Source organism: Borostomias antarcticus (assembly GCF_949987555.1).
Source record: "Borostomias antarcticus genome assembly, chromosome: 5".
In the NCBI taxonomy this organism is placed as follows: Eukaryota; Metazoa; Chordata; class Actinopteri; order Stomiiformes; family Stomiidae; genus Borostomias; species Borostomias antarcticus.
In genome coordinates, this window is record NC_140238.1 from 14,863,285 (window position 1) to 14,883,133 (window position 19,849).

At 45.4% G+C, this 19,849-nt stretch overlaps 3 protein-coding genes across 4 annotated transcripts; 2 read left to right on the plus strand and 1 right to left on the minus strand.

Annotated features, from left to right (window-relative positions):
* The first annotated feature begins 62 nt into the window (after nucleotides 1-62).
* On the plus strand, nucleotides 63-16,542 carry tdrd6b (tudor domain containing 6b). Of its 2 annotated transcripts, none has more exons than XM_084437732.1 (4): nucleotides 63-188; nucleotides 11,602-15,983; nucleotides 16,107-16,162; nucleotides 16,301-16,542. In XM_084437732.1, the coding sequence occupies exons 1-3, from the start codon at nucleotides 103-105 to the stop codon at nucleotides 16,157-16,159; spliced, it is 4,521 nt and encodes a 1,506-aa protein (XP_084293858.1). In that variant the 5' UTR covers nucleotides 63-102; the 3' UTR covers nucleotides 16,160-16,162; nucleotides 16,301-16,542. The 2 variants fall into 2 exon arrangements, with proteins under 2 accessions (XP_084293858.1, XP_084293859.1); XM_084437733.1 differs by lacking the exon at nucleotides 63-188 and adding an exon at nucleotides 230-359.
* Nucleotides 16,543-16,697: 155 nt separating this feature from the next.
* ankrd66 (ankyrin repeat domain 66) lies at nucleotides 16,698-18,438 on the plus strand (the record flags this gene model as incomplete). Its single annotated transcript, XM_084437734.1, has 3 exons — nucleotides 16,698-16,836; nucleotides 16,998-17,226; nucleotides 17,464-18,438. 3 exons carry the CDS (start codon nucleotides 16,698-16,700, stop codon nucleotides 17,600-17,602), a joined length of 507 nt encoding a protein of 168 aa, XP_084293860.1. The 3' UTR covers nucleotides 17,603-18,438.
* On the minus strand, nucleotides 18,400-19,584 carry adgrf3a (adhesion G protein-coupled receptor F3a; the record flags this gene model as incomplete). The annotated part of the gene is made up of 3 exons (XM_084438943.1): nucleotides 18,400-18,462; nucleotides 18,684-18,725; nucleotides 18,829-19,584. 3 exons carry the CDS (start codon nucleotides 19,582-19,584, stop codon nucleotides 18,400-18,402), a joined length of 861 nt encoding a protein of 286 aa, XP_084295069.1.
* Nucleotides 19,585-19,849: the final 265 nt, after the last annotated feature.

Below are 19,849 nucleotides of genomic sequence, written 5' to 3' on the forward strand. Positions count from 1 at the left end.
CTATCAAAACGCGAGGCCTTCTAAAGCGCGAGGCACGGTGCGACCACCCCCCTTCCTAGCGGCGGTCCTGGGCAAAAGTTCGAATAGGCTACTTCGTATGGTATGTCATGCTGGCGAGGCTGCTCGATTCGGCATTTGTGTGACAGGATACCAGCGGGCTCTAGACCGGAAACCAGGCTCTCGGAGAGGTATGCATAGGGATTCCAAATTTCTCCCATAATTCCCTACATGGCATGCGCGCGCCTCGCTGCACCTGATCTTAATTAATTTAATTAATCAACGGTCTTCGTCGTTGGCGGTCTGGAAGAGCTGCATGTTCCTTCTGAATGATCAAGTAGATAGATAAGGAAACATATTTGGTAAGTAGGCTGTAGAATTCTGCTGACGTTATAAACGTAGGCCTCACCTACATGCACCTTGCAGGCCCGTGTGTGAAAAGGAAACGTGCTGACAAATGATTAGACTACACAGGCGTAAATATATTTGCCTATAAACAACTGGAATAGTTTCCGTGGTCAACCCTGACACGACTATAGCATCGCATGTTAATTCCCCATAGGCTTTTTAAAAAAATCCTTATATTTCGAGAATTCAGTCATGAACCCAGCTAATAATTCATCAGACGAATCGTGACGACCAGAAGTCCTTATGATAGAAGCCAAAAGTCCATATGATACCAACCGTGTTTTAAGAAAATCACGTTTCATTCGCGTTAGCATTGAGAAATACTACACTACCCACAATCCTCAAGCAGTGTTGTTACCATGGCAATGTGTACACTGTCGACTGTTGGGCGCAGGATACTGAGTGACTGACGTTTTTCATTAATTCTTTATCTAAGAACGTTAAGGGTTCTAGCTAATGTTAGCTAATCCTATGCAGCTCTGGCAACTCACGTAATATCTTAAAGCTACATGAGAACTTGGCACTTTGGTAGCCCCTCTGGTCGGGATAAAATCGGCACTGCGTTTTAAGAACCACACTTCCCACAATCCCCCACTCGCTCGCTGTAATGATGGGGTGGGGGGGGGGACTGTGATCTGTTTAAAGAAATACTGCGTATTTTCCATGTACGTATTAATCATGGATGTATTAATAGAACTGGATACAGCCACTCCATTCACTGACTGCTATCAACAATGAAGCCCTATTGAACCGCGCCATCTTGGCAAATTTGTAGTCATTTGACTATTTCCGGTGACTTTTGTACTTGCGCAGTTGTGCTTTTCTGGCCTTCCGGTGACTTTTGTACTTGCGCAGTTGAGCTTTTCTGTCCGACGCGCGTCCACGAAAAAGTTCACCTTTATGTGAAATGTAGACGCACGTTCCCGGCTCTCTCGGCTCTCCCCGCTTTGATTTAGCAATGAAAACCGGCTTGCATATTAACCTGTTTTTGTCAAATATATCCATTGGAGAAATTATTTTTTCATCCAGGCATCTTAGTTTTAACAGGTTAAATATAACTGAACATGTTTTGATTGATAGTAGATAGTATTCATTCCGTTCGCGATAACGTTATTGCAGCCAGGCTAAATTCCTCCAGGGAGCCAGTGACCGGCGAGTTGAAGAGCTTCACTCCCCGCCAGCAGGAGCTTTGGCCGCTGCTACCGCATCTCGGATAACCCGCTGAGTTCGTGGCTGCTATTTCACATTCGCCCTTGATCAATCGAATCTTATCTCCGTATAAATACACATTAAGCCTATATCGCCTTATTCACCACAAAATATGTTTCAATCTGAGGTTATTTTCAGATAGATTTTGCCTAATTTTTGATAATTTACTGCCATGCAGGCTGTCTGCGCTGTCCCCAGCACCACCTTAACAGAGGAAGTTTGAAATGTCTAAATATTCCCAAGCATGTATTTCCATTCGTAAATCACATTAGCTGACCTGCCCGGACAACTGCATCTCATCCGATAAACATAGCCTATGAACAATACATCCATGATGGCAAGCCAGAAACGCAGACACAAGTTCAAGTACCACAAATAAAGGTAGCCTATTAATTCTAACATCAACGGGGTCCCGGCTAAAGTCTTTTAATACCATCCATCGTCATCCGCTTATCCGGGGTCGGGTCGCGGAGGCAGCAGTTCCAGCAGGGAGCCCCAGACATCCCTTTCCCTAGCAGCATCAAGCAGCTCTGCCTGGGGAATCTTTAGCCGTTCATAGGCCAGTGCGGATGTTTAATCAAATGTGTTAATGAAAATGACCACAAAAAAGGAGAGTAGTCAAAGCACACTGCTCAAAAAGGGCTTAATACATACAACAAACTGATCAGGCTAATCATTTTTTAATGAAAATGACCACAAGACAACCTCTTGTGCATAGTTGAAATGGTAGTGGGATACGGTGATAAACTGGAGTGATCATTTGACAGCAATTATTAGCCTTTTCCAGGAATGGACAGAAATGGGATATTTTTAGAATAACAGTAATTTATTCACATACAATGGAAAGGAGTTGATGTGTAGGCATAAAGATGAAACGATACACTGAGTTTGGGTGTTTTCAGTCAACGTTGGCGTTGACCGCTTCTAGCTATCGAATGGCCGACTGGTGTAAGATGGATAGCCTAACGTTAGAGAGATAAATGTAGGCTATGGTTATGTTAATAAAGCTAACAATGATGTTGTAACATGCATGCAGCACTGCCGATCTGAACGATTGATTCATTATTACCATGGATCGGTATTGGGATTGATCAAGGGCGAATGTGAAATAGCAGCCACGAACTCAGCGGGTTATCCGAGATGCGGTAGCAGCGGCCAAAGCTCCTGCTGGCGGGGAGTGAAGCTCTTCAACTCGCCGGTCACTGGCTCCCTGGAGGAATTTAGCCTGGCTGCAATAACGTTATCGCGAACGGAATGAATACTATCTACTATCAAACAAAACATGTTCAGTTATATTTAACCTGTTAAAACTAAGATGCCTTGATGAAAAAATAATTTCTCCAATGGATATATTTGACAAAAACAGTTTAATATGCAAGCCGGTTTTCATTGCTAAATCAAAGCGGGGAGAGCCGAGAGAGCCGGGAACGTGCGTCTACATTTCACATAAAGGTGAACTTTTTCGTGGACGCGCGTCGGACAGAAAAGCTCAACTGCGCAAGTACAAAAGTCACCGGAAATAGCCAAATGACTACAAATCTAGCCAAGATGGCGCGGTTCAATAGGCCTTCACTTTAGATTTCGAATCCTGGGGGCTTGGTATTAATAGAACTGGATACTATGGAGGTAGGATACAGCCATTCCATTCACTGAGCGCTATCACAAATGAAGCCCTATTGAACCGCGCCATCTTGGCAAATTTGTAGTCATTTGACTATTTCCGGTGACTTTTGTACTTGCGCAGTTGTGCTTTTCTGGCTTTCCGGTGACTTTTGTACTTGCGCAGTTGTGCTTTTCTATCCTATGCACGTCCACGAACAAGTTCACGAAATGTAGACGCACGTTCCCGGCTCTCTCCACTTTGATTTAGCAATGAAAACCGGCTTGCATATTAACCTGTTTTTGTCAAATATATCCATTGGAGACATTATTGTTTATCCAGGCATCTTAGTTTTAAGAGGTTAATTATAGCTTAACCTCTTAACCTGTTATCGCGGATGGAATGAATACCTTCTACTAGCAAACAAAACATGTTCAGCTATAATTAACCTGTTAAAACTAAGATGCCTGGATAAAAAATAATGTCTCCATTGGATATATTTGACAAAAACAGGTAAATATGCAAGCCGGTTTTCCTTTCATTGCATTTCACAGAACTTGTTCGTGGACGCGCGTAGGACAGAAAAGCACAACTGCGCAAGTACAAAAGTCACTGGAAATAGCCAAATGACTACAAATTTAGCCAAGATGGCGCAGTTCAATAGGGCTTCACTTTAGATTTTGAATACTGGGGGCTTGGTATTTTCCCCCCTATTGCAGAATGGTAATATGTCCAGCCAGACCTGTCTCCAGCACTGGCACAGCGTAAACGAAGGTTGGAGATAGGTCTGGCTATGCAAGACTATGGATGTATTAATATAACAGGTAAATAGTGAGTAGAATAGGTGCATGTAGATTTCATTTCGCGGGCCTAAGTGTTTGTTGTCTTCCTGATATTGTGACGTGTCACTTCCTTTTCCACCACAAGATTGACCGCCAGTGTACTAGCCAGTACACTGAAATTCTAAAATAATAAATTCACAGGGAACTGCGCCCCCACAGGCTCTGCGAGTAAGTGCACTGTCGTACTGTCTTAACGTTATCAGATTGTCTTTTTCTTTTTTTGGCTTCCTCTGTGATGTTTTGCTTCGGTTTTCTCACCTCCGCCATGATATCATTGAGCTAAAAAACGCATGATATCCATAGACGCCGGAATAGTTAGCTACTACTGTGTTGTTTAAGCACAATGTTGCGCATGCGCACTTCGACTGAATGCTGCGTCCCGGGGGCGCAAGTTTTAAAATGTAATAAATGTCAATGTATTATCTCTGAGTAGACTGTTTGGACGATTCAGCTTACTTTTAGTAAATCTAATTGGAGAATTAGCACCAGACATGTTTGTAAAGGTCCACATATCGCAATGTATTGCTTTAATATTAGGTATGTGAATGTACCTGCATCACAAATTGATATTATTAAAATGAGTAATGCCTTATCATTGTGATCCACCGCTTCCTCGCCGACGCCTTCTTGGGGAATGGGTAGAACCGTTGGCAATGACGGTCATCCAAGGGGTGAATGCAGTCAGGAACAAAGCATGGCACCACCATGCTTCTGACACGTCTGCATGTTTCTGACGGCTAAACGCATTAGCTAGCAAACATTACATGCAATATAAACACAACATACACACACAACACAAACTAAAACATGAATATTACACGTTTAAAGGTCACAATGATTACTGATGAATAATTAGCTGGGTTCATGACTCAATTCTTGAAATATAAGGATTTATTTTTTCATGTCTATGGGAATTAACAATGCAATGCTACATTAATGTGGTGGAACTCCCCCGCAAACAAACGGGGGTCACTGACACGGTCTATTTTGATTTACCTGTGCAGACGCACACACACCAGTTAGCTACAAATGGCTCATCTCGCACACACATTCAGCTCTCCCTCGATGAGCAACACCTAACGTCACAAGCACAGGGAATATTCTAGCTAAAACACGGTACAAATAAACTACACAACTTGGCTACATGTAGCAAGCTAAATACAATGGTGTGTTCATACAATACACAAGTTATCATTAACATGTTTATTAAGAGTGGAGCAGCAGAACTGTAGGCCTTAGTTGGGCAGGCGGGAACAAGAGAAAAAGGGGTGTGCTGGGACATCGCCAACACAACCTCACATGAACCAAACCAAATAACGTTACATGGAGCCATGTACCATCATACTTTACGTTCGCTTTCAAACATTCATTCATGTTTCACCTATGGGATGCGCTCGCGCGACCCTACGACGGAAGCTTTTATACAACATCTGTCCTGATACCTGATACTGACCTACGCTTGGAGATCGGCGTTCTAGGTACTGTTCACTCTACAGCTCGCAGGCAGATAGCCACCAGCTATCTAGCACAGAACTGTTGCACAAGATTTACCTTCACCGGGGTCTCTCGACAGTCGCTATTTTAGCCAACAAGCTAATCTATCACCGAACAGTTACAAGCACTACTGTCACACACAACTTACCTGTTAGGAGTTCCCCGGTAGGTGCTATAGAGAGCTTACCTTTCCGGGGCTCTGCAACTGTTGCTATTTGGCCATTAGCTGTTTGGCCATTAGCTGTTTAGCACTGGACTGTCCGGGATTTCTCGGCGGTCGCTGGTTTAGCCAATAAGCTAACCTAGTACCAGACAGTTGCAAAGAGCCCAACCGTTCGGACACGGGATTTTACCTCACAGGGGTCCCACAGATGCTATCGCTAGCATCCAACTGTCACTCGGCATTAACCTCACTGGGGTCCCACCAATGAAACCGGCACAGTTTTATCACGAGTGCTGCAGTTTGTCATGTTGGTATCAGACTCGCCTTCAGGGCAGCTGAATTTGCTTGGCTAGCGTTGTTATCTCAACGAAGGTACCCCCATAGCCTACTCTGCAGAGTTGGCTGGGAGGACAGCAGCAGCTGCGTGTCCTGCGCAGGTCTTGCTCCACAGGTCATTAAGAGGAGCCTCACTGCCCCCTACGACCCCGTCGAAGGGCTGGTCGCGTTGGAGAATGAGATGGGGGAACTCGGGGAGACCAACTTCCCCCCCTGCCCCAGGTCCAATCTGGGCGCAAGAGCACAGTGAGCGAGCCTGGGGAGCCAGAACTCTCATTCATGGAGCTCTGCAAGAGGGCCTCCCGCAGGCTTGCGGAGCTCCCGGCGGTGGAGCCTGAGGTGGCCCACCACCTGTCCCGCGGGACACGCCTCCCTGCGGCGATGGATGCGACATCGGGGGCCAAGCATCGGACTTACCAATCCTGTGGCCAGGTGGCACAGGCCCTGAACGCCACAGTCCTCCTGGCTGCCTACCAGGCGGAACTCCTAACCAACCTGGAGGCCAGTCACCGTTGTCTCTCCTGTCAGAGATCTTCACTCTACAGGATTACTCCCTGAGCGCGCTGGATGGGGCGACACAGGCCACCAGGAGGATCATGGTCCAGGTGGTGGCCAGTGAGAGGAGGGCCTGGCTGGACTTGACCTCCCTCCCAGAGAAGATCAAGTCCCAGCTGGCGGATGCAGAGGTGCACCCAAACCTCCTGTTCAGGCTGGCCCTGACGGACAGGCGGGCCATGGCAGAGGAGAGGCAGAAGGAGGGGGAGGCCCTCCAGTCCGCTATCCCCTGTGAGATGAAGCCCGCCCCGCCGAAGGTGCCTGTTCAGGCCATCCACAAGCTATCCAGACCCCCCCGGGCCCAGTCTGCCGATCCGGCCTACTCCCGCTTGCCGCATCCCTCTGCCTCAAGGGGGAAACCTTGGCAGAAGCAGAAGGGAAAGGGGGTCCTCCGCCTAACTGACCAGCGAAGGGCAGACAAGCGAGAGCAGGGCTTTTGACATTCTGCTGCGGGGTAACCCATTTCCAGCGTTCTGGGTTCCCCCGAACTGGGCCCCTCAGCTCCGAAACTGATGAGGACAGGCGTGGAGTGTTCTTCTCCACAGCTTCTTCCCCTGTTGTTCCCTCATCAAGCACATGTTCACATTCACATGTTCAAACATGCATTAAAACCAGAACCATGCGCAACCAGGCCGCTCGTGGCCAAGGGTGCAGAACATGAAAAAGGGAAAAACCCCAAAACAATGAAACTCCCCATTCCGCCAGCAGAGTACGGCATTGCCCCTCTGACGGCCTCCTCGCCTGGGGAGATCCCTCGAGGTCCGCTCTGGCGTGCATGTGCAGTCCACCCATGGGTTCTAGCCACAGTCTTGTGTGGCTACAAAACTACCTCCATTCAACGGGGTGCTGGTTTCAGTGACCACGGGAGAGTCGGCATCAGTACTGGAGGACGAAATCTCGTCTCAGGAGAAAAGGGGCCATACGAATAGTCCCAGAGGCAGACAGCCAGAGCGGCTTCTATAGCCGATATTTTCTCGTGCCAAAAAGGGGGGGGGGGCTACGACCCATTCTAGACCTGAGAGTCTTGAATAGTCATCTGCGAAGTTACAAGTTCAGAATGCTCACGAACAGAGTTCTGCTGCATTCAGTTCACCCCAACGACTGGTTCACTTAAATAGACCTGCAGCATGCATATTTCCATATAAGCATAATTACTGCGCACAGACATTTTCTCAGATTCCCTTATCGGGGCGTAGCCTACGGGTACCTTACTGTCCCGTTCGGTCTCAGCCTTGCCCCTCGGGTTTTCACGAAATGTGTGGAAGCAGCCCTCCAGCCGCTGAGGCTGAGAGGGATCAGAATCCTGGCATACATCGACGACTACCTGCTCTGTGCTCCGACACGGACACACTCTGCACGCACCTGACTGTGCTCGGATTCAGGATAAACCTGGCCAAGAGTTCTCTGGTGCGGTCTCAGTCAATAGAATACCTGGGGATCAGGCTCAATTCTATTACTGTACGTTATGAGTTACTCGTACCGTTTAGGAGCCTGGGTCCAGTTCAGGGTGTGTGTACGTCTCCTAGGCATCATGGCATCTACCATCTCAGTGGTTCCGCTGGGTCTACTCATGAGAGATTTTCAGCGTTGGGTCAAGAGGGTGGCGCCTCTGCCCTCGTCGTCACCTGCCTTGCTTAGTGAGAGTGTCTCAGACATGCGTCTCGGTCCTAACCCCATGGAGGAACCCCAATCTATTCGATCTGGGCTCTCCGCGGGGAGCGATTTTGACCAGAATGGTGGTCTCAACAGACGCATCTCTATGGGGATGGGGCGCAGTTATTGAGGGCAGAGCGGTGAACGGGCAGTGGTCCTCACAACTTCGCCTAGCCCACATCAACTACCTCGAGCTGCTCGCAGCATTTCCTCCCCTGGTTACACGGTCATCATGTTCTAGTCAGAATGGACAACATGACCACAGTGGCATACATCAATCGTCAGGGCAGCTCTCTGGCACACAAGCTTCTGATACGGTGCAGCCATCATCTAGCCTCTCTGCACGCAGTCCATGTCTCAGAGGAGCTGAAATGGGGACCAGACCTGCTGTCCAGGGGACATCCCCAGTATGGGGAATGGGCTCTCCACTCACAGGTGGCCTGCCAGCTGTGGGAGAGGTTCAGCAGAACAGCCGTGGATCTCTTTGCGTCAAGCGCAAACGCGCTCTGTTCCCTGTTCTTCTCTCTTAACAACGATGCACCCCTCGAAATAGACGCACTGGCTCACCTGTGGCCGAACATGCTATTATACGCTTTTCCCCCGGTTGCCCTGAACTCTCAGGTTCTGACCACAGTTCGGGAGCAGGGCTCGTCGCTGATTCTGATTGCGCCACGCTGGTCGGGCAGTCCGTGGCCGGCGGAAATCAGTCAGTTTCTCTCAGGGCCGCCTTGGCCACTCCCATTGCGCAGAGATCTTGTCTCAAGCGCACGGGCAGGTTTTTCAACCTCATCCGGACCGCCTGTGGGCCTAGCCTGTCCGGGGATAAATGCGAGCATGGATCACTCATACAGTAAACGGACTGCGAGATTGCCGGTGCGGACCGACCATCCATTCTCCTGCACGGGGACCTTTGGTTACCAGCGCGCAGGTGGATAACCTCCCCCTGACTGACCCGTTCGGCCCTGTGGGCCTTACCTGTCGGACACTGAATGTGGACATGAGTGAACTCACGCCAAGTGTGATCGATACCATGCTCAATGCACAATACTCCATTAAATGGCGTGTGTTTGAGAGATGGTGCGCTGAACAGGGCATAATTTCTTTTCAGTGCCCTGCTACAAAGGTTTTGTGCTTCTTACAATCACTATTGGACAGGGGCCTGTCCGCCAGTACCGTTGAGGTATACTTGGCGGCCATCTCTGCCCATCACACAGGCTTTGGTTCCTCCACCCTGGGGGGTGGCGCTCGACATTGTGCGCTGGTTCATGCGGGGCCCGTTTCACTCGTGTCCTGTATCGAAGCCCGTGACTCCATCCTGGGACCTCTCCAATGTGTTGGATGCGCTCTCCGCTCAGTCCTTCGAGCCGCTGGAGAGTGTTGACATGAAGGTTTTATCTCTTAAAACAGTGCTGCCGTTAGCTCTGTCCTCAGCTAAATGCATGAGTGAGCTGCACGCATCTGTCAGCCCGATGTGCATGGATATTGGTGCTGGGTTATCAAGGGTTAACCTGCGTCTTAATCCTGCGTTCATGCCCAAAGTCATGTCCGCTCCTAACAGTATGACTGTGGAGCTACAAGCTTTCCACCCCCCTCCTTTCTCCTCGCTTGAGGACTGGAGGCTCAATTGCCTATGTACGAGCATTACGCACGTACGTGGATAGGACCAGTGCAATTAGACAGAGCTCCCAGCTCTTTGTCTCGTGGACTCCTCCTCGGGGGGGAAGCCTATGTTTAGCCAGAGGCTATCGCACTAGATTGTGGATGCCATTTCTATGGTTTATGGGTGTAAAGGCATGCATCCCCCGGCTGGCCTCAGGGCGCATTCTACTTGGGGAATGGCTGCCTCTTGGGCACTGTTCAAGGGTTTGTCAGAAGAAATCTGCGCAGCGGAGAGTTGGTCTACTCCCCACACGTTTGCCAGATTTTACCGACTGGATGTAACCAGTGTCATCTGTGGTTCATGCGGTGTTAGGTGTCGGCTCTTAGGTGGGCAGCTGTTGGTCCCCAGCCACTCTCCCCACTCTCCAAACTCGGTTTTTAACTTCTCTGCAATACAGGAGTGGTCTATATCCAACCCATAGGTGAAACATGAACGAATGTTTGAAAGAGAACTTTAGGTTACTTGCGTAACCCCGGTTCTCTGATAACATGAGTGAAATGTTTCACGAATTTACCCGAATTGCATACATTATGCACGGGTTCAGACAGTTTGATCGAGAATGACGTTGGCGCGGTTACACCAGATAGCCTACATATATCCTCGGAGGCGGGACCTCCAGTCACGCGTCGCCAGTCTGTCCTAACAGGACAGACGTATAAAAGCTTCCATCGTAGGGTCGCTCGAGCGCATCCCATAGGTGAAACATTTCACTCATGTTATCAGAGAACCAGGGTTATGCAAGTAACCTAAAGTTTTGGAATAGGTTTTTTAATTTAATTAAAATTAGTATAAGTACGGCCGAGGTCGTCTCTTGACCTGACCCACTTGGGCTGTGATGAAGCGCCCTCTAGTGGTAGGCCTAATATAATTGTCGCGTTCTATTGTCCACCACCATTGTAGCTTGCTATCGTTAGTTAAACCAAGCTCATTCAGACGGGACTTGCTAAACAGAAAATGTCCACTAGCTTTCACAGTGTTTTAGTTCATTTCACTTATGAACGGAGTTAGCGATCAGAACTGTTGTACTGATCTAGCGGTCAGTAAATTCGACCGAATTTCAGGAGGTGGACATCACTGTATTCCTCTTGGCCTACATAATCTAGTAATGTGTTCTAATTCAAGAGCAATTGACACATGTTTAAGAAGCACACCAACATAGCGCTCGGCTCAGCTGCACTCTCCAGTGAAGTGCTCAAAACCCTGCAGACAAGGCCTACCTGGATACATAAAATAACAAAAACGTAAAATAAATAAAAAGTACCTTTGAGAAACCAAACGCTATTGCGATGGAAGTTGATAGTTATTTTATTATATTATATCTAAATATTTTATTATAGTATATCTATCCAAATGGTATGTGTTGATACCGATTCATAATTATTTCAACATTTTCTCCCATGCAAAAGAGGGCGGGTGCGAACCCAAACAGTAGAAGGCGTAGTTTTACGCTTTGGCTCCCTATACCAAAACAATGTATAATCTAGTGTAACCACACAATGTATAATCTAGTGTAACGTCTCATTGCTACATTTGCTTGCGCAGGACTGATGTGAAAATGTGGCCACAAATATTGTTCAGGAAAAGGCTTTACTGGAGTTGCTTCAACAACAAACAAGTAGCCACATTTGTTCTACAACTTGTTTTACATAACTTGCTTGTCTAACCTGTGGTGTTCCTTTTCTAGGGGAAGTGTTGAACTGGTCCAGAAAATGTGCTCAATTCCAGGCTTGCCAACACCTGGATCGGAAGTAACTGTTCACGTCACAAGGGTAAACCTAAATCCAGACTGTGCTCTTGTAGAATTATGGGGTGACATTGATCATGAGCGGAGACATGCTTATCGGCAGATGAAAAGGGAAATACAGATTCCCAAAGTGAAATTTTGTGAATCGGATGGAAATTCTGGAGACTTGTGTCTAGCTCACCTGAATGATACTTGGCACAGAGCTAGGATCACATCAAGACATGGTGGAAATTATAATGTTTTTTTCATTGATGAGGGGACATCACACATTGCTACAAATAGCACCTTAGCTTGGGGCCAGAAGAACTCTTTCCTCCTTCCTCCTGAAGTGGAATTCTGTGTTCTGGCAAATGTGTCCCCTCTTTCTTATGAAAACAAATGGTCTCCCAGAGCCACAGAGTTCCTTAAATCTCTGTATGGTAAAACTCTCAATGGACTAGTGCAGGATGTGCTGATGCCAATTAGAACAATACTCCTTGACATTCCAGCTGTTTCCAAATACATGTATGAGGTTGGTTTTGCAAGGAGGATCCCCACTGATCAGTTCAGAGTCCTTGTTCTGTCATATCTGCACTTGCCAGTGGGAGAGGGTGACTCCACATCAGAGATAATCCATTCTAAATCTATCAAACAGAGTGATGCTGGATGTGAACTTAAAAAGTCTCAACAGTATTTGTACCCGGAGCTACTGATGGACATACTTGAAACAGTGGAGGTTACAGAGGTAATAAATGCACTGCATATTTTCTGTAGACTCTCCATATTTTCACAAGAACTGAAAAAGTTATCTGAGCAGATTCAAGAGTATTATGAGGGCAGATCAGCTTTTTCTAAAGGACGACCACAAGTCTCAGGTTCTCCATGTGCCGTCAAAGGGAGTGATGGCAAATGGTATCGCTCTGTTCTACAGCAGGACCTGTCTGATTGTGTTGTAGAAGTAATGCATGTGGATTACGGAAGGACAGAATTTGTTCAAGTGCGTGACATCAGACCACTGGATGACAAGTTCCTCAGAATGCCAGTCGTAACCTATCTTTGCTCCCTCCATGGCATGGAGGAAAAAGGCACAGGGGTGGCGCTGGACCAAGTTGAGTATCTGAAATCTGTGCTCTTGCATCGGACCGTCCTTGCCAGGTTTGAATCCTATGATTTGGTGGAGGGTGTCTACCGCGTGACAGTTTATGGAGATGATGACATTGTAAGCCTCAACTGCCTTTACAAAGAAAGGATTTCAGAGAGCCATAAGGATTCCAGTCTCCAAAATGACACACCATTTACCATATATGACAAAACTCTTATGGATTTTCGTAACCCGTTTGACTTGGACATTGACTCACTGCAAGGAAATATCAAGAAATTTCTATGCTCTGAGGGCCTACCACTGAATTTCACGAAAGAGGATTCAAGCCCTGTCAAGATACCATCAGGCTCAACAACACAAGTCACAAAAGAATGTTCTCGTCCAGAGACACAAGACGGCATTCTTATCCCTCCATGCTCTTCCCCTGTCAAGGAAAATGCCCTCAATGAGCATCTCTTCCCAAAAGGAACTTCCGTGGAGGTTAAAGTGTCATACATTGAGAGTGCAGGAAAATTCTGGTGCCAATTAGCAGAGAATAGCAATAATCTTATACTTCTAATGCAAGATATGCAGTGTTACTATGACTCAGTCCTGCCCCAACAGCCAGTTGAACGCTTGTGTGTTGCTCTTCATCCAGATAATGGTATGTGGTACAGAGCATGGATAGTTGCTAATCATCACTCCCCACTTGTAGATGTGCAGTTCATAGATTACGGTCACACCAGAAAGGTCCCCCTGGCAGATTTGAGACAGATGCATCCAGCGTTTTTAGTGCTAAAAGCCCAGGCCTTTCAGTGTTGCCTACATAATTCTGTCAGTCCTGCTCCAGCCGCTTGGAGTGATATTGCCACAGCCGAGTTCCATCGTTTTATAGATTTGGCCGCATCTTCTAACGTAGACTTGAAATGCACTATAAATGCAGTTACGCATGACTCCCAAGGAACCGTTCTTAATGTGGTTGATATTGAAACACCATTCCAGAGTGCCTACAAGCTACTGACCCAGAAAGGCATGGATGACACAGCTCCTTTCAAAGACCCTTCTCTCACCACAGTCATCCCTGATGCATACAATTACTCAACACACAACATTGAAGTGGGGGGAAAAGAGAGGGTGTTGATAACCTACTCAGGTGGCGTTTCTCACTTCTATGGCCAGCTTGAGAGGAATTCTCATTTGCTTGAAGAACTGAGCAAGCATGTTCAACTGTTTAGCCAGCAGCTAACACAGGGCTCAGTCTGCCCTTTGGTACAGAACACTGTTTGCTTTGCAAAATACACAGACAACCAGTGGTACAGGGGGCAAATCAAAGCAGAACAACCAAACCTCCAGGTGCTTTTTGTGGATTATGGCGAGACGCTGACAGTGAATGAATCTGATATTCTTCCCTTTCCTGTAGAAGCAAGCACTGTCAGGTCAGTTCCTGTGCAGGCCATTCCATTTGGACTGTTCAATGTCCCAGCAGAGGTTTCCCCCAAGGTCAACAGCTGGTTCGAAAATCATGCCACAGGCCATTATTTTACCATTTCAGTGGTGGCAAAAGTCCCAAGTGGAAAGCTGATAGTTGAACTCCATGATGGGACAACCAACATAAACGTGAAAGTCAGAGATATGTTGGAAGAAGAGAGACTAATAAAACAGCCAAGTTTAGTAAAATGGATCCCCATTCCAGACCCAACACAACATTCTTCTCAATGTTCCAAACAAACAACTTCAAGGGGTGCTGATGATACTACGTCAAGAGAGGATTTTCAAACACAAGAAACAGAGCCATCAGTACACAGCTGTTTTGAAAGGAAAAAACAGGAAAATGCTTCAGTCCACGGTGCCAGTGGTGAACAAGGAATGGTTGGACAGCCAACATCTCAAAGCCCAGTTTCACAGAGTAAACCTGCAAGTTCTGTGGCTGAACATGAAAAACAGACCAGTGGTATATCCAGAATCACAGATCTTCCCCCAAGATCTTTGATACAAGGGTTAGTCACAGAAGTGTATGTTTCACATGTCAAAAACCCCTCCAGTTTCTTTGTACAGTTAAAAAAAGAGGAAGATGACATATACTCTCTAGTGGACAAACTAAATGGATCGCAGTCATTTTGTGAAGTGCCAGTTGACCTGAAGGAACTGCAGCTTGATGACCTGGTGAATGCAGAGTATCCTGAGGACAGCTCCTGGTATCGTGCAGCTGTCAGGGGGAAACATGATGAGGATGGAACTGTTCATGTTGAATTCATAGACTTCGGTAATGACGCAACCATTTCATGTCTCCGAGTCCGTCAACTTGACAGGCGGTTTGCAGAATTTCCCAGATTCAGTATTCCCTGTGTGCTTGAAGAAGTTGGCAAACAGGGAAAATGGGATCATCACACTGTATCCATGTTCAAACAAACGACAGAGAAAGCTGAGAAGACATTTGCGTGCACATTCATTAAAGAAATAGGATCCATTTGGGAGGTTAGTCTAGAAGACCATGGCCTTTTGTTGTCGGAGGCCTTGGTTCAACAATGTCAGAGTATAGAGTTGAATAATACACAACCGTCCTGCCCAGGGCAAAGCAGTCCTCTCCAATACAAGAAACAAAATATTTATGTGGGACAGACCGAGGAAGTGTATGCATCCTGTATAGTTGGACCCCACTTCTTCTGGTGTCAGTATGCAAATTCTGATGAACTGGACAACATTTCTAAACTGGCTCAGGAAGTTGGAAAATCTGCACAAGAGGGTGTGTTCATTGTGCATGCCCTGAGTCCAGGAAGTCCCTGTCTGGCACTCTTTGCAGAAGACAAGCAGTGGTATCGGGCTCAAGTCATTCGTAAAACTGGTGACATGTTCACCGTTCTTTTTGTCGATTACGGAAACGAATCTGAAGTGGAGGTGAAATCTGTGAGGTCAGCACCACTCTGCCTCATGGAAAGCGCCCCGCAGGCCTTTCTCTGTTCTCTGGAGGGATATGAGAAATCACAGGGCAGCTGGGATGACAAAGCTGCAGATGAATTATATGAGCTTCTGGTTAATAAACCACTGAGAGTGACGGTTAGGAAAATGGATGTAAATACAGACACCCTGATTCCTCAATATATGGTGAAAATTGAGTGTGACGAGCTGTCTGTAAATGAGAAAATGGAGTGTTACTGGAGAATCGCCACTACAAAGGAGACTCTGACAACATACAGCAACCCACATCCTTATGAAGGGAAGAGGCAGAGGAACTCAAAGGAACATGTGGAAATGTCAGAATCAGGTTAGTGTACTCAAATATTTTATTTGTAACCACCATTGTTTGTTTGACCATGCCCTTTGAGTATACTGTAATGGTCTGTATAATATTGATTATTTTGCTTCTCTTCATATTTCTCATCTTCAGCTGGACAAAAGTTGGACGATGCGACCGTCAGACTGTACACAGGTTCTGAGTGAATGGTAAACTGATAAATTTCACTTATGCTTGACATGGGCTCTCGACCTTATTCAGATGTAGAAATCCTATTAAATTGCAAATTGGCTGTAGTTCATATTCCTTGGGTTACACTACTAAAGCTTTTGTTTCTTCCCTTGCAGGGGGGCTTCTGAACCTGTACCTGTCGGTTGAAGAATGATTAACCTACTGCTCTGACCTGATACTGCGCGCGCGTACACACACACACCCACAGACAAGACACGTGTTCCCTCAGAAAACCTTAAACTTAAACTGTTTATCATTCAAGGGTTTGGTTTGTTATTTAAGCATTTTTCTTTCTATTTTCATTATTCTTTCTATTTTTTTTAAATGTTAAAACAGTATGACAATAAATAATTGCACAGTTAAAGTACATGACGTATTTGTTTATTTAATAAGGTTGAAAAAAATATTGAACTGCTTGGCCACAAGAGGGCAAACGTGTACTACTGGTAACCTACTCAAGTTTTATTTGGACCTTGTGTTGTTAAGTGTTGCTCAGCAACCTTTCCTTCAGAAATGACAGAGTTGCACCAGGCCGCCGCAGCTGGGGATTTTGATCTTGTACAGGAAATTCTGTTGAAAAATAAGTGTAATCCCAATCAAAGAGACATAGACTGGAACGGCAAGACACCCCTTCACTGGGCAGCAGCCAAAGGTACTAGAACTCTAAAAGGGGTTTGAGTTGGACTGGACCCAAATGTCCTCCTTTTGGTGATTTAAGAGTGGCTACTTTTTAAATCACCCTGGCTTAACATTGATGTTTCATGGGCCTATTGGTGCTAAAATGTAATGTCACATTTAGCCCCTGTTTCTCAGGACAGACAGAAACGGTCAGGATTCTCGTTGAGAATGGGGCCAGACCGTGCTTGAGAACTGATACTGGCTGGACACCTGCCCACTTTGCAGCTGAGTCAGGACGACTTGGAGTGCTGCGTCTGCTCCATTCTATCCTTGCCCCCATTGATAAGGAGGATTGCTCTGGTGACAAGCCCAAAAGGATAGCAGAAATCTATGGACATGGTGATAGTGTTCGATTCCTTAACACGTATGTAATTTAAATTGTACAGATTTTTTGTGCTCTCAGACCAAAGTTTGACTTGCATAGGTTACAGTAAATAGGGATGATGTAGCCTAATGAATAACCAATGGTTGCCATGCTCTAATGTACCGTTTCATTCTTAAATCTAGCTTCCACCCTTGACAAAGCTGATAACTCTCTACAATGTAATTTTGACAACTAATGAGAATTATATAATGGTTATGTTATTCTTGCATGTTGCAGTGCAGAGACAGAGTGCAGGGAGTACCGCCAGATGGCAGTGCTCAAAGGCGTACGCTTGGATGACACTGATGAGGAGTGGGAGCATCTGCTAAAAGAGACTGAGCAGAGCAGGACTGCAACAGGCCACACAAAGGGGTAATCAATATAAAGCCTGCTGTAAATTAGGTTACAATGATGTAAAACTTAACGGCATATTGTGAAGCTGATATTGTAAGATAAAATGATTTGTTTTAATTCTTGTGGGAATGTTTTGGCTTGTTTGGTGCCTTTGTAACAGAAAGTACAGATAATGCTTAATTATTTATTGACAATGATTTGCATACAGTACATGTCTACAATGCACCAATTGCAGTTGAAGGAGGTACATAGAAGAGTAGTCTACATGTTACAGTACATGCAATGACAATTACAACACACTAGCAATAGGCATGCCTGACATTTTTATATGAATTTCCCATTCTGTTTTATATATTTTATAATATTATATCACTAAGCCTAAATAATACATGCCATACAACATTATACCTTAATATACATGAAGATTTAAATAAATGTTGCCGTTTCACAATATCAAAGAGCCGATTTTAACATCAACTTGGCCTATGGATAATATAGAATCATAGGAACGTCAGCCTGTAAATACAGAGTCCAAGTAATGTTGCTGTGGTTGCTGTTGCTTGTTTGTTAGTTTTACTCTTGTTGTATTGGGTTATTGTTGAAGGGTGTTTACTTTGTGATTCTAGAATTGTGATTTGCTTTTTTTCGATGCTGATTAGCCATTTGCTCTTCCACCACCTTTCATCACATCAAGGTCCACAATGGAAATAAGTCTGTGACTGTGTTATCCTTGGCAATGTCTTTTAAGTTATGATGTAATCATTTGTGGTTAAACTTAACTAAAATCTTAAGGAAGAAACCAGATTATTGGAGAAAATGTTACTTCTTCAGTGATGATATGGTGGAGCTCTCACTTCTTGATGACTGTGATTGTGATGATCGCTGGGATAGGAAAGACAGGAAACAGAATGTCAATTAACATATTCTATGGTTTTATATTGAAATCAATGGAATTCATCATGTGACCTCACCATAGTGCTAAAACGTTTCAGCAGTGCACCTCGAACCTGTAAAAGAAATAAAACAGTATGAAGTGTCTGCTGACCTTTCATGTGTAATTAGTCAACTCTTTACAATATGTTTATGTAGAGTGGATACTGTACCATTGGGTCTCCTACACATGTAATAAGCAAAATGAAGAGGCCCTGCAATATCATAAAAAGTGTTAACCCTGCAACTACAAGATCATAAACTTTACATACATTTCAGTGTATAAAGACTATCATTGCATTCCACGAGGAGTCATACCTGGAATGCGTTCAGTATGGTGAAGGCATAATTGACAAACCAGGCAGGAATTCCTGTTGTGAGGTCGAGCATCGAAACAAACAATCCCAAAAACCAAGTCACTCCCAAGAGTGGGGTTAAGAAGATGACTGTCTTCAGGATAGCCTTGGCAACTTCTTTATCTTCTCGATTGTTGTGTTGAGCCATGGAGGTATTCAAGATTTTCATGACAACCACCACCATACAGAACACATTGATGATCACAATTGTGCCAATTGGTAGAAGAAATGCATGAATTGACCCTTCCATTACTCCTTTATATATCAACCAGCAGCTCTCTATGTTGTAGTATGAGTTCTTTGTGCCATTTTCATAGGTGATAACGGTAATTGCAACAATTACAAGGGGACAAAAATAGCCAAGAAAAAAAGAGAATCCCAGAAAAACCTTCTTTCTCAGTGGATGAAATACAAATATAAGTTGATGAAGAAGTACTAAACACAGACATAACATCCAAAAAAAAGTGGCCAGGTAGAAGAAATGCTTTAGAATCACACAAACCTGACACCAATTCTCAGAAATGTCTTTTGGGAAGGCAGAGGCCAAAAAGCTGGCATCTGCTACCAGTAAGCACAAAGAGATGTTAACGTGGGCTGTTTGGCGAAGATATAAGTTCTTTGTTTTCACAATTGAATTCCACACCAGACATTCTATTCCCAGGCAGAGAATGAGAGAAATGATTGAAACAGTCAGGCCCAGGTAGGTTATTTCTTCCATAAATGGCAGGTTCACTGCTTCCGTTGCCATAAGAAGGGTGAAGGCGGACAAGTGGTTGCATATACATATAGCTGTATTTTCACCATTAGGACCAGACCATTCACAACCTTCAGTAGACCAGTTCCTTTTAGAAATATCCCAAAACACACACTCCACGTTTGTGTTGCGAGGTCTTGGGTTTGACAACTGGAAGTCTATTGAGAGGCCTTTGGATTTTGTGCTGTTGTCCTCCACGATTATTGACACCACAATGGCATTTGGTTCA

Coding starts and splice junctions, on each gene's coding strand:
- tdrd6b (XM_084437732.1), top strand. CDS start 103: ATGTCATGCTGGCGAGGCTGCTCGATTCGGCATTTGTGTGACAGGATA. Junction 189..11,601: donor GAAACCAGGCTCTCGGAGAG/GTATGCATAGGG, acceptor TTCCTTTTCTAG/GGGAAGTGTTGAACTGGTCC. Junction 15,984..16,106: donor TGTGGAAATGTCAGAATCAG/GTTAGTGTACTC, acceptor TCTCATCTTCAG/CTGGACAAAAGTTGGACGAT.